At 44.6% G+C, this 13,064-nt stretch overlaps 1 protein-coding gene across 1 annotated transcript; it reads left to right on the forward strand.

Moving 5' to 3' along the window:
• The first annotated feature begins 1,500 nt into the window (after positions 1-1,500).
• Gkn2 (gastrokine 2) lies at positions 1,501-8,123 on the forward strand. Its single transcript, XM_008848069.1, has 6 exons — positions 1,501-1,512; positions 3,279-3,332; positions 3,698-3,835; positions 5,924-6,034; positions 6,652-6,808; positions 8,041-8,123. The coding sequence occupies exons 1-6, from the start codon at positions 1,501-1,503 to the stop codon at positions 8,121-8,123; spliced, it is 555 nt and encodes a 184-aa protein (XP_008846291.1).
• The last annotated feature ends 4,941 nt before the right edge of the window (positions 8,124-13,064 follow it).

Here is a 13,064-nt window from a genome sequence, read left to right on the forward strand (position 1 = left end):
TGAGCCATCCCTCCAGGCCAAGAAACATATTCTTAATAACTAGTGGGTTAAAGAAATCAACAAATTAAAAAGATGGGTTATAATTGAGGAGGAAGCATAAAAATTTACGTCATGTTAATTAGTAGAGGTGATAAACATTACCACTGAAATCTACCCAATGACTTTATAGCCATACACAGGTGCCAAGGATCCAAGTGCAACTGACCATGACTAGTAACAATCAGATACATACAGATTAGAGATGTATGCGTCAACATCTAAGTGTTATTAGCAAACCAATGAGTCTTTCTGTAAGAAACAGTATATTTTAAAATGAAATGGAGATCTTTTTTAAAGATTAAAAACTCATTCAATTTTATGTCTTACAGGGCTTATACTGAGTTCAATATTGTATAACTGTATTAATTCAACTGTGAACCTAGAAACTTACAGCCACTTGTGAAAGAGATGTACTCTTGCTCTGGAGTGTGTTACTGAATATGTTAAAGCTGTAATGAAATGCTTCTTCTAATCATGTAGTTATTAAAAATTTAAAAAAAGAAGAAAGAGTACATGAAGTTATCAGAAAAAAGTGATAGGGAGATAAGGGAGGAGTTGGAGGGGAGGGAGTGAGCATGGATTTGATCAAAACACCTTATATCCTTGTATGAAATTCTCTGTAAGTTATTTTTAAAAAACCCTTCCTTGCCTTATGAGTTTGTTTCCCCACATAATACAAACTCCCTGTTTCTAAACATGGCATTAGAAAAAGTACTCTAAATAAGTGACTTCTCCCCTCTCCTCTCTTCTCTCTCCTTTCTCTTCTCCTCTGTCTCTCTCTGAGACTTTCTCAATGTCCCTGGTGATAAGTGGAGATACACTGCTGTTTTCATGGTGCAGTGGAAGCATGCAAACACTTGGTTAATGCTGGTGACTGTGCAGAGTGCTTGTCAAACCATGCATTTCATGACTCTTTGCAGACTGTCACCAGCTCTAAAAGGAAGAAGAAAGGCAGTCATGACAATGTCCGTTTTCCAAGCAGAGCTCCTAGCCATTACCCTTATTCTCATGTCTGATCCTGATGTCGAGGAATGAAACAAGTTGGACAGTGATGAAGATGTCCTGAGTCGGGTCCGGCTAGAGTCTTAAAGAAGGACTCTGCATTTGGAAGGAGGTGCTAGGGATGTGTCTGTGTCTATGTGTGAAAAACTAGCACCTTGCAATATCATTAAAGGGCAGGAAGTGCAATCTCAAGGGCTCCTTGGACAGATAAGCAAGGAGTATTTGCAGAGTGACCAAGTGGGGAGTTTTCACAATTGACTAACAAATTTCCCTGATACCAGAGATGTGGTTAGGTCTCAGTCCTGATAAGGGGGTTTGTTGGGGTGTGCCAGAGATATGGACATGATCTCTTCCGATGTGATCATTTGGGAAAGAGATTTCCACATCCTAAAGCCAGTATAAAGGCTGGACACTGCAGCAAGCAGCTGCACTCACCCCAGCACCTTTTCTCCAGGCAAAATGAGGACCCTCGTGAGTACTCCTTTACGCTCTTGACACTCTTGCAGCTCCTCCCATCCACCATGTCCTGGATTTTAGGGGCCTTAGGGAGACACTGCGTACTTCCTGTTTCTGTGATTGACTTAGCAGTATCTTTGGTGGGAATACTTAGTGCTGACTACTAAGTTGAGCGTTGTATCCATTATCTGTTATTAAGATTACTAAAATGTACAAAGAAAAAAATAGACATATGTAGAGATTTAATTTTGAGGATGTTTAATAATATTTCCTTCTCATGGCTTTTTCTGGGACGTGGGCATTTTAGAACAATTGCATTTGCCACCTAAAAAAGAATTTAATTTAAAAACTAATAATGCCCATAACAAGTCCTTTCTGAGCCCTAAGCTGTTCTCAGGGATGGATGGTTGTCGGCTTGTTGTGCCAATCATGTGAGCTAGGCACTGTTGCCCTCATGGACTGCTGAGGGGACCAAGGAGACTGTGATTTCCCCAAATCTGTAAATGTGGGCTTTAGGATGTGGTTTCTCTATCTTGGGCCCTGCACAGGGGAGCATCTAGGTGAACTTTAAACAATTAAAGTGTCCTCATGTCTAAATTCTTTCTTGAGGCAAGCTGTTCCTTCAGTGACCACCCTATCCCTGCCCCCACCAGATTCCCAACTTCCATGGTTTCACCCTGTGTACTCACATAAAGAATGGAAGTCCTCCCTCAGTCTCTGCCTCTTGCTTTTATTCAGCTGCTAAGGGAGAAAGCAGCATGCTGAGTGTCGCCCCCAAGGTTACAAGACTGCACTGCAGAGTTCTCTCTCCTGGGACCTCCTGTCTCTCCAGGAGGAGATTTGACCCTAATGTACAAATTTATAACCCCTATGGTGTGGGGTGGAAGGAATTTGAGTTGTCTCTGGGCACCCACTAAGATGGTTAGTTGATTACTTTGTCCTCCAAACTTCCATTCTAGACCCATTAAATAGAATATGCAGGAGCATCTGAGGTTTCCAAACTGGCCTAGGTGGAAACAATGCTTTGTGTAAGTGGGTAGAGGGGTGTCTGCTGTCTGCACATAGGTCATTGTTGGGGTCTCTACTCTGAGTAGAAAAGTCTTACTGACGACAGTGCTTGGAAGCATCTGCCCTTCCCACAGAGCTCCCTCCCATCAGTAACCTGACATGATAGAACAGTTCACTATGATGATAAAAAGAGGGAAGAAAACTGCTGGAGAAAATGTTAGGCAAGACTCTTAAATAACTGCAGTACAGCATCAGAGCTGCCCTGTGTGGGCTCCTGGACTGCTGGCTCTGCTGTCCCTACGGCACCACTGAAATGGGGCTGTGGTGACAAACAGAACCTTCCTTGAGGTCAGCCTCAAAGGTTAGTGGTTAACAGTGCTCCTAGCATCCTCCTTCCATAGTTCTTAAAAAACAAAAACAAACAAACAAAAAAGGCCTGTCTGTGTTACGAATCCATTTTAAATGTTCTACTCCCTCAGCCTCAAGGAATTAAAGTATTCTCTCTTTACCAGAGGACCTAAGTTATCCACTAATCCAAACCCAGTGTGACTCTTACCACGTTTTTCCCACAGTAAATGAGTCCTTCATCTCTGTTCACCTACTCAGGGTTCTCCCCCCATCTAGAAGGTGATAATGTTGAAGAGTTGGGAACTGGAAGATTTCTGCCACCCATAATGGTTAACTAGCATCCCTAGGTGTCTAGTGCCCCCTGTTGACCCCCTTCAATGAGTGATTATCCCATAGGGAGTTGATATGACTGATCTGTTTTCCAGGTGGCATTTCTGGTGGTTCTTTCTATCCTTGTGACACAATCTCATGGAGATGAGGTGAGCTGGCTTCTTAGAGATCTGGGGAGAGAAAAGAAAGGATAAAAGCCCATCTGAAAGACTGTTGAGTCCATATGCCTTCTTCGGGATGGAATCCCAGCGATATCCAGTCATGGAAACGATAGGGTGGTTATTTCTTTCTGCCTGCACTAGCGTCACAAAGAACCCTCTGCACTAAACTGTGGAGACTTGCATTCTTCGTGCAGTGCCCCAGCTTCTCTCATGTAACAAACAAGGAAGAGTAGCCTTGAGTTCTGTCTCAGCATGGATTCTCTTTGTTGCAACCAGAAGGCTTTATTTTGGTGAAAGAACTGTCAAATGCATTTGTTGTCCAGAGACCTTTCTGTGTCTTTTGTCAATTCTAGGTTTTTAACATCTTCGGCTCAAACAACAGTGGCGGCAGTGTTCAGGAGACAGTGAGCATTGACAACGAGAAAAACATCGCCACCGTTAACATCCATGCTGGGTCGTGCTCTTCCACCACGATTTTTGACTATAAGCATGTAAGCAGCAAAGGCACTTTATGTTCCTTGAGATTGGTTTTCTAGGGGCTGGAGAGCTGGCTCATCAGTTACGAACACTGGTTGTTCTTGCAGAAGAGCCGGGTTCAATTCCCAGCACCCACATGGTGGTTAACAACCGTCTGTAACTCCAGTTCCAGGGGAATCCATCACCCTCCCCAGGCACTGCATAACATGGGTGCACTTATACACATGCAGACATAACACTCATCCACATAAAATAAAGAATAAATAAATCAAAAAATATATTAAGGTTGATTTTCTAAAGAGCAGGAAGAAAGTCATTTACTATATTTTGAAATTCTAAAATCTATCTTTGTAATTCCTTATATTTTTCCTCGCTTCTTCCTTTCTTTTAAATAATCAGGCAAACAAATAAAGCCATTTCTAAGAAGAAATATACATTTTGTTTGGCAGTGATGATGTTGCCCCACGACAAGCTCAGACAGTAATTGGAAGAATGATCAAAGTAGACCTCAGCATTGAGATTCTAGAAGATATTGTTAAATGAATAAGTGATAGCTTCTGACAAAAACCACTATGAAGAAAAAGAATAATTGCAAATTAACAGAAATCCAGAGCAACACACATTTACGTTATGTATGTAGGACCAACAACATCATCCCTTTTGTAAGAAAGACTTCCAAATGTTGGTTGCCGTATTAACAATACATCTCAGAACTTCTCTGGAAGCTTACTGTGTCCTCCACCCCATTTCTTACTTGGATTAATTTACTAGTTTGTTTCTCCAACGGGGCTAATTAAGGGATGCTGTATCTATAGCTATGCAGCATAGCTATCACAATAGATGTTTAAAGTTGATTATCTTTTCTTTTTCTTCTAGAAACCTCCTACCATGTGCTCTCCCTTATGGTGTTGGGAATTCCATGGCACTTTTTTTTGGGGGGGGTCTTTTTTGAGACAGGGTCTCCCTGTAGCCCCAGCTGTCCTGGAATTTGCTATGTAGACCAGGCTGGCCTTGAACTCACAGAGACTCACCTGCCTCTGCCTCCCTAGTGCTGGGATTAAAGACATGTGCTACCATGCCCGGCTCCCATGGCACTTTTTAAATGATAGAGTCCTTGAAGTCTTTAACAGGCAGTACTATTAAAATTGTTCTTAAGCAGATTTCATGTAAATTCCAGAGTGTCTCAACAAAGAAACAAACTGAAGTGGTGAGGATTTGCCTTAAGCCCCTTCCTCTACCACTGGCCTTGGTGTCTCGGCCTATTAAATTTTGGGAACTAAGAATTTGGAAGAATTGAAAAATAGGAGCTAAAAGGGTTTCTATTAAATACAGCTGTGAAACTTGTGAAGAAAATTTCCATTCAAGGTCAAAATTTGATGGCCTTTGATCCTTTTTGATGTCAAAATCTCTACACACCTGGCCTCTTCAGATGTAGTCTACCCCTCCAGCAGAATGGAGTATGAGGTAAAGAAAGGATGGAGAAGGGAGAAGAGGAGGAAGAAGAGGTAAAGCCTATGTATGGGGGATGGCAGATACAGGCAAGCAGAGGCATCTCCTAGGAGAACTCTAGGAGAGTTCTAGAGCAGGACAGTCCAAGAGAACTTCATGCCAGGTGAAAATGTTCTGAATCTGCATTTTCCAAAAGGAGAGCCTTAGCCATCTGTGTTACTGAGCACTCAAATGTGTGGCGAAACACACTTAAAATTTCATCTGACTTGAATTTAAATTTAAATAACCACATATGTAGTTACTATGTAGTTACAGTTCTAATATTGTAGTTAGAATTGAGGAACCGGCTGAATAAAGTCAATGCAGAGGCAGAGAGAGAGCTGCTTCTTCTCAATCTTTAAACTCCATGTTGCAGACTTTGATTCTAGAGCCTGAAGAACAGCTACAAACGTTCACAGCTTCGAAGGATACAAATGACAAGTGGAGAAACAAAAACTCTACGTCAAAGATGAGTGGGCAGAGTTATTGCAGGTTGACAAATGATGGCATTCGCCCAGTGGGTGTTCAGTCCTTTCCTCCAAGGCTCAGTGTCAGTCTCACCAAGTCAGAACCCTGGAAAATCAGGTAGTCAGTAACTTCTCTTAATCCCTCAGGGCTACATTGCATCCCGGCTGCTCTCCCGAAGAGCCTGTTACATCCTTAAGATGGACCACAGTGCCATCCCTGATCTGGACAAGCTCCAGCGGCTCATATATGAGAAGCAGGTAATTGGGGCCTGAAAACTGCTCCTACGCTCCTACTGGTGCCTACAGAGGAATGAGAGTAAGGAAGAACCATAAAATACCTCTCTGTAGAAATGATGCTCAACTTATCAAAATGTCTTCACATAATTTTTTGTGGGGGGACAAAAATTTATCTCAGTTCAATTTTCATCATACCACTCTGAATACATAAACTTAGAATTCCACTGTCTCTGGAGAGAGGGCTGGTGAACCTTTCTTTAGAGAGCTGAGATCTAAGATACAGTGTTTAGTTGAAAAATTAGTAAATTTATAGTATTCAATAACACAAAGATGCAGGAAAGTAATACTACAGAGTAAGAATCCTCACACACTGGACTGAGGCTAGACATGGTTTTTCCCCCTTCATAGCTTCCATCTGTGCCTCTTTCAGCAGATTTACTTTTTGTGGGTTTCATTGTAGCAAAATACAGTTGTAAATAATGAGATTTTTCTGCAAGTAGAGTGGTCAGAGAGGATAAATAGAAAACCCTGCCTGCCTTCCATTAAATCATTGGAAAGAAAAAGCCATTTGCAATTTAGAATAAGGCCTGTGGGCTTTGCTTCAATCCCACCTTGTCCTCCTTTGTTCTGTCAACTAGACTATGACCACCATGGACTCCAGCGAATACACCTGGGTCAGATACAACCCTCTGCAGTCACTGATCATGAAGGCCGACTGGTTTCTGTTTGGGTCACCCATTAAAAATCTGTGCAAGCACGTGCCCCTGTATGAGGGGGAGGTGGTCAAGAAGTCAAGTGAGTACCAGTGAAGCCAAGCATATTCTGGAAGCTTCTCATGCCAGGCAGTCATCAGGTGCTGACGAAACATGCATAAATGAAAACACGACTTGGTCAGTTTAGTTGAGAAACTAAACACCTACTACATACAGAGATTGTGCTAGATTTTAGGAGTACAGAAATGAACAAAGCTCTGCCTCCATGGGGCTCAGTGTAGTGGAGAAGTGCATGAGTGAAAACGGAGGATGGGGTTGGGAGGGGCTCCTGGGCATCTAAGAAAATGATGGTGTTCTCTTTTTTTTCCATGCATAAGTACTTCAGATAGGCAAGTCTTTCAGAGCATTCCAGCACCTGGGAGGCAGAGGTAGGCGGATTTCTGAGTCCAAGGCCAGCCTGGTCTACATAGTGAGTCCCAGGCCAGCTGGAGCTACAGCTGTCTCAAAAAAATAAGTAAATAAATAAAAGGTGTCAGCACATCTTTTAAAATAGCATCTTCTCATGGGGCTGGAGAGATGGCTCAGCGGTTAAGAACACTGGCTGTTCTTGCAGAAGATCTGGGTTCGAATCCCAGCACCCACATGGTAGCTAACAACTGTCTGTAACTCCAGTTCCAGGGTATCCAACAGCCTCTTCTGTCCTCCACGGGCATTTCACGACACGGTGCACATATCTACATGCAGGCAATACACGTATGCACATAAAATAAAATAAAAATTAATAAATAAAATATTTTAAAATAGCATCTTAAGATGGTAAGAAGAAATCACTAAGAAATGCTTCCAGGACCTAGCACAGAATTGGTTCAGAAAGAGAAGGCAGGGTGCACTGACAGGCAGGGAATGAAGCCAGCTGGACTTTATATTGGCTGTGGTAGAGTAGCTGGAGCTAATGGATAATGAACTTAACAAAAGAAATTCCTCAGTGTGGTGGGAGATAAACAAAAAGAAAAGTATTAACATCCACTGCACTTACCAGAAAAAAGTAAGTACTCTTAAGTATTTAGATAAATGCAAGGGACTCCATCAGCACAGAGCCTCACAGCACCCACCAACACTGAACAGGTCAGAACTTCCAGGAATTGTAAAGTCAACATATTATTTATTATTCTTTGCAATACAAATATAACTAAAATCTTGGGTAATGTAATATTAGAAGTACAACCCTTCAACCAAGACACTTTTGACAACGTTGGTTTGCTGCAATTGCAACACATTTTTAATGCCATTTCTTTGAATTTCTTCTATTTCCAGGTAAGGTGGCCACTGGAGCCTGTGCCAAGGCTGGGCTCCTGGGGATTCTGGGCATCTCCATCTGTACAGGCATTCATTTTTAGGATGGTCATCTGACTGGTCTCATCTTTTCAGAGAAATACAGCCCGTTGCACTCAGAAGCCAAACTAAATTCTTTCACAATGTCCCATCTAATTGTGAGATGCAATTATAACACATAAATGATATATTTACAGATATCTGTGTGTTTGTTCTTTTCATGGGCAACAGAGGGAAACCAAGCAATGTTAATGTCAATATACAGAAGGATTTCAAGTAAGGTGTATAATATATGATGCAGTTGGGCCACTAGCATCCTAACTAGCAGGGTACAAACCTCCATTTCTCTGTGCAGCTGCCTGAGGACCAGCTGCCCATTTGTGGTCCCAGTGCTTAGAGCAGCAAGGTTGATCAGGGGCCAAGGTGGCAATGGCTTAGACTGGTGAGAAGGTGGACTTGGCATACCCTTGTCAAACAACTTCAAACAACTTCACTGCTCTAATGAAGGAAACTCTCACTTCTGACAAATTACTCAGCTTTGAGGGCCACTCCTGGGCCTTTAAGGCACATCTTTTATTTTTATTTATTTATTTAGCTTTTGGAAAATCCTAATGAGTTTACTGGGCTTGCTAACAGAGCATAGGGTGGTGGTTTATTTACAGAAGAGGGTGCACCCCCCCATTTACGGCTGTGCTGGAAAGTCCACACTCAAATATAGATCCTGTGACTTCCTGAGAGCCGCACAAAATGGCAAGAGAGGTGCCTCATGGCACTCTCAGCTTATATACCCTTAGCCCCTCCCCCACATGTAGCTAAGGTTGATTGATTGGGTGGGAGGAGCAACCGACTCCCCGATCCACTCCTGGATGAGCCTGGGAAGGAGGGGTGACTATAGCTTGCTGGCATAGTGGTCGGAGTTCACTCCATCCCTTCCTCTGGCTCTTACATTCTTTCTGCCAATCTCTTCCACAAAAGTCCTTGAGCCTTGGAGGGAGGTGCTAGGTGTGGGATCATCTTCCTCCCATTGAGAACACATCCTTTAATTCCCTTCAGCCATCGATTCTTCCTGTTCCATCTTTCCTCACTGTTCCATGGAGAAAACCAACACCACTGCCCACCACCAGGTCCACAACTTCTCAGCTTCATCACCAGAGCCAGGGGTTCCTTTTTGTTCTGATTACAAATTAGTTTTAATCTATACAGTTTCTAGGGATGACCCCAATTGGCTCACATGGGACAGAATCCCACTGTCCGTGGGCAGGCTGGGCTGGGTGGACAGGTGAAGGAAAAACAGAGGTTCACGATCTCCTTTAGGGTTTGCTGCTCAGAGATGCTATCTCCATCCATTCTAACCATATTGGTTCCATTTTGAAAGCAGAACCATGAGCTCTGTTTCTAAGTCCCTTAACTTTCCTCCTTGCTGTCCCACTCCCTCCATGGAGGCTGAGGCTCTGTTAGATTTTCTAAAAGCCCCTTCTAAAGGCTAAGGAGAGTAGGTACCTGTTAACTCGTGGGGTGCCCAAGCCCCAGGCCCACCTTGAGCCATCAGGAAGGAGGAGCAAGCCTGGACCAAACATACCCTCCCTGGGGTGCTAGATGAGCAGCCAGGTTACCCAGGATGCTAGCAGAGTCTCTAGGCTATGAAGGCAGGATGAGAGTGCCAGAGGGCCTTGCAGGGGCCTGGTGGGACTAGGTAGGACCCTTCTTTCCTACGGAGCTACACTCCTCTCGGCAAGTGAAACGTTATGTGTTATATGCATTCATTTGCTCATCTGAGGTGAAATTAAATACGGGTTTTGCTCATTCATAGATCCCAGGATTAGAAGATGTGGGCCCTAATACATCTCTTATCCAGCCCCTTTGTTGAAATCACAACCCTGATTTGTTTATGTAGCAGCTAAGCATTCTTCAGTGCACTGGGTTAGGGCTAATCATCATTAGTTAAGTCAGTTTCTAACTGGCTGTGATTTCTCTCCATCCCTGGAGAAGAGCTATTGGCTTTGGCACAGCAGGAGCAGGTTCTGCTGGCATTCATGATGAAAGGAGGGTTGTGTTCTGCGCCCTACGGCGGCGCACACTGTGGCCCCCATAGTTAAGAATTTTCTGACTCAAAATAGTTAATAGTACCAAGGGAGAGAAAGCTCGCGCTAAGCCTGTTTTGTTTCTCTTAAGTAAATTACAAATATTATAATAATGATAAATACTACAAAATCCCTACTACGGTTTGATTATGTCCACCAATGCTATGTGCTAGAAACTTACTACCCCATGCCGCAGGGCTGAGGGGTGGGACTTGGAAGGGTGATGAATGCCGTACTTCACTTTCTCTCTCTAGTGAGCCTCTAGGTTGCCTACTTTCCACTGAGATGATTCTGCAAGAAAACCTTCATCAGATGGGCCCGTCAACCTTGAACTTCTCAGCCTCTAGACTTGGAAGAAATAAATCTGTTCATTATAAAAAAAAAAAAAAAGAAAAGAAAAAAACCCCCCAAAAACGGGGAGCACACTTTCCTCAGTCTGTGATTGGCCGTTAGTAGTCAGATGACCACGGCTCCAGACAGTGAGGAGCAGGCCGAAGTCTGCTAAGTGAGGCTTCAGGAACCAATAAGGAGAGACAGACTCAGGGGCGTGAAGGGAGGTTCTTTGCCTTTTCCTCTTCTCTTTCCTTCAGTGAGGATAAGATGCTGATGTCAGGAGCTACCTCAGCTATTTTGGGGTTATGAGGTAACTACCAACCCTAGCAAGGCAAGGTCAGGAAAGAGAATGCTGAGCTCTGCCATTCCATGGAGTTTTCACAGGGGAGCACAAGCCAGACCAATCTATCTGTTATGCCACTGAGACTGGTTCTCTTAATTCACAGTGAGCATTCCTTACAGATGCCCCCAAATGGGGCTGGAGTTGCCCCAAGGAGCTCATGTGCTCTGTGCTCCAGGACCCTCCAGCGCCGGGGCTCGCACGTCCTTGTCCCTTCTGCCCTCTCAAGTCCCCAGGCTCTCGACATTTCAGCTCTCACTGCAGATACTCACAGAACCACTGAGGTCAGGTTCCCAAAGCCCAGCCTCTTGGGCTACTGCTCCTTCCCTCAGCCAGACAGAGCCAGGGCAGTCTCAGCAATCAGCAAAATGTCCACAGCAGGAGCAACGTTAGGTGCAAAGGGCTCATGACCACACAGGGATGGAATCAAGTGTTTTATTTTATTTTTTGCGGGATGGGGGGAGGGTGGGCATCTTGAGTCTATCCTGTTTTAAGGTAGTCAGTACATTCCTGCGTGTGTATTTAAGCACTGGGGTAGGAGCCCCTGGCTGCAAAGTGGGTCCTTCCTTCTCAAACTGCTTCTAATAGTGCAGCCCATCCCCAGCCTTCTTTTGATGCCATGGCCCATGGGCAGGATGCTTCGCTGTAGTGAGCTTCTCTGTCCTTTACTCCTGATTGTCAGTGGTTCTTCTCTTTTGTTTGATCTGAAGTACCTCTACACTGGGGGAGTCCTGGCCCGGTCACACCTCAAGTCTTGCAGGGTGAGATAGTCTTGGCCAAGGACTCCTCCACAGGTGCATCATTCCTTTGGGGCTGAGTGGTGTGGACAGGGTATTTATGCAAAGTGAATTTTCTGGGGGTGTAGAGACTGTCCCATATCTTCATCTGAGTAATGACTCTGTGTAAAATGCACTGGGCTGTGCCCTTAAGATCTGGACATTGCACGCTATACCTCAACTCAAATGTTGAGCTAGTTTCAACATTTAAAACACAGTGGGAAGAAAGGGAAGGCTAGAAAACTCAGGCAACACGGTCCTTCCTCAGAGCTGAGGGGGCAGTGACTGTGGACTACTGTAGGGTCTCTTCCTGGGGATGACAGTGGGCTGCCTTGTGAAAATGCATCCCACCCTGGAGGGACCCTGACAGGTTGTGCAGATGTGAGGAGGGTGGCAGGACGACACCAGAAGTTCATCCCAGGCAGATAATAGGTCCTTCTCATCCCTGGGAAGCAAAGAACATGCAGTGGACAGAGAGGAGCCCTGGGCAGCTGCTGCCCCAGGCAGCTGAGTCCCAGTACACCCAACACACCCACTGACCTGACCTCTGAGAGCCAGCAGTTTATCCCCAAGGTTGCAAGGAGTAGAAGTGGGAAAAGTTAGAGGTGACACCACATGGGGTAGAAGGGCTAGTGATGGGTACAAAGCTGTCCTGGCAATGAGTTCCAGAATGAGGAACCAGTATTTGTTTGCAATGGAGGCACCTGCCTAGGGGTCACTGCTCAGGGCTTAATACTCCAGAGAGAAGCCGGGGGTGATTCTCAGGGATATCACTGTGCAGTTGCGCCAGCACAAGGAAGAGGCATTCTGGGAGTCTCAGTCCCAATTTAAAAAAAAATTTATTTATCATTTTAAAATTTTATGTGTATGAGTGTACTGCCTGCCTATATGTAAGTGTACCCATATTGTGCAATGCCCACAGAGGTCAGAGAGGGCATCGGATCCCCTGGAACTGGAGTTAGGATGATTTTTAGCTGCCATGTGGGTGCTGGGAACCAAACCCAGGGCCTTCACAAGAGCAGCCAGTGCTCTTAACTGCTGAGCCACCTTTTTAGACTCTCAGTCCCATTTTTTGAGACAAGTTGCAGCCTCAGACCAGATCACATAGCCTGGGCTCCAGATACTGTCTTAGTTGGTTTATTCATTTATTGTCAAAATTCTCGAGGGATTTGCCAAAGAGTCCCAGAAATGAGAGGTTCTGGTAGAGCATCCTTTATTCCTTACTGTCAGGTGTTCTGGGCTGCACGTGGCTAGCAATGCAGGGAGAGGACAAGGGAACCCATCTGCTAGACCAGTGACACAGAAACTTTATTTTTTCCCCTCCAGAAGGTAGTAGCTATATCTGTACCCACTTTCCCAGATCATAGGGCTGGGGACTGGGTGGAAAGGCAGAAGGTAGAGAGCTGGAAAGAGCTGCTTCTCACAGGCAGAGTCCAGGCCAGGCATGTCCACTCTCCACATGGCTGCTCTGGAAAG

Source organism: Nannospalax galili, unplaced genomic scaffold (genome assembly GCF_000622305.1).
Source record: "Nannospalax galili isolate Female #2095 unplaced genomic scaffold, S.galili_v1.0 scaffold204, whole genome shotgun sequence".
In the NCBI taxonomy this organism is placed as follows: domain Eukaryota; kingdom Metazoa; phylum Chordata; class Mammalia; order Rodentia; family Spalacidae; genus Nannospalax; species Nannospalax galili.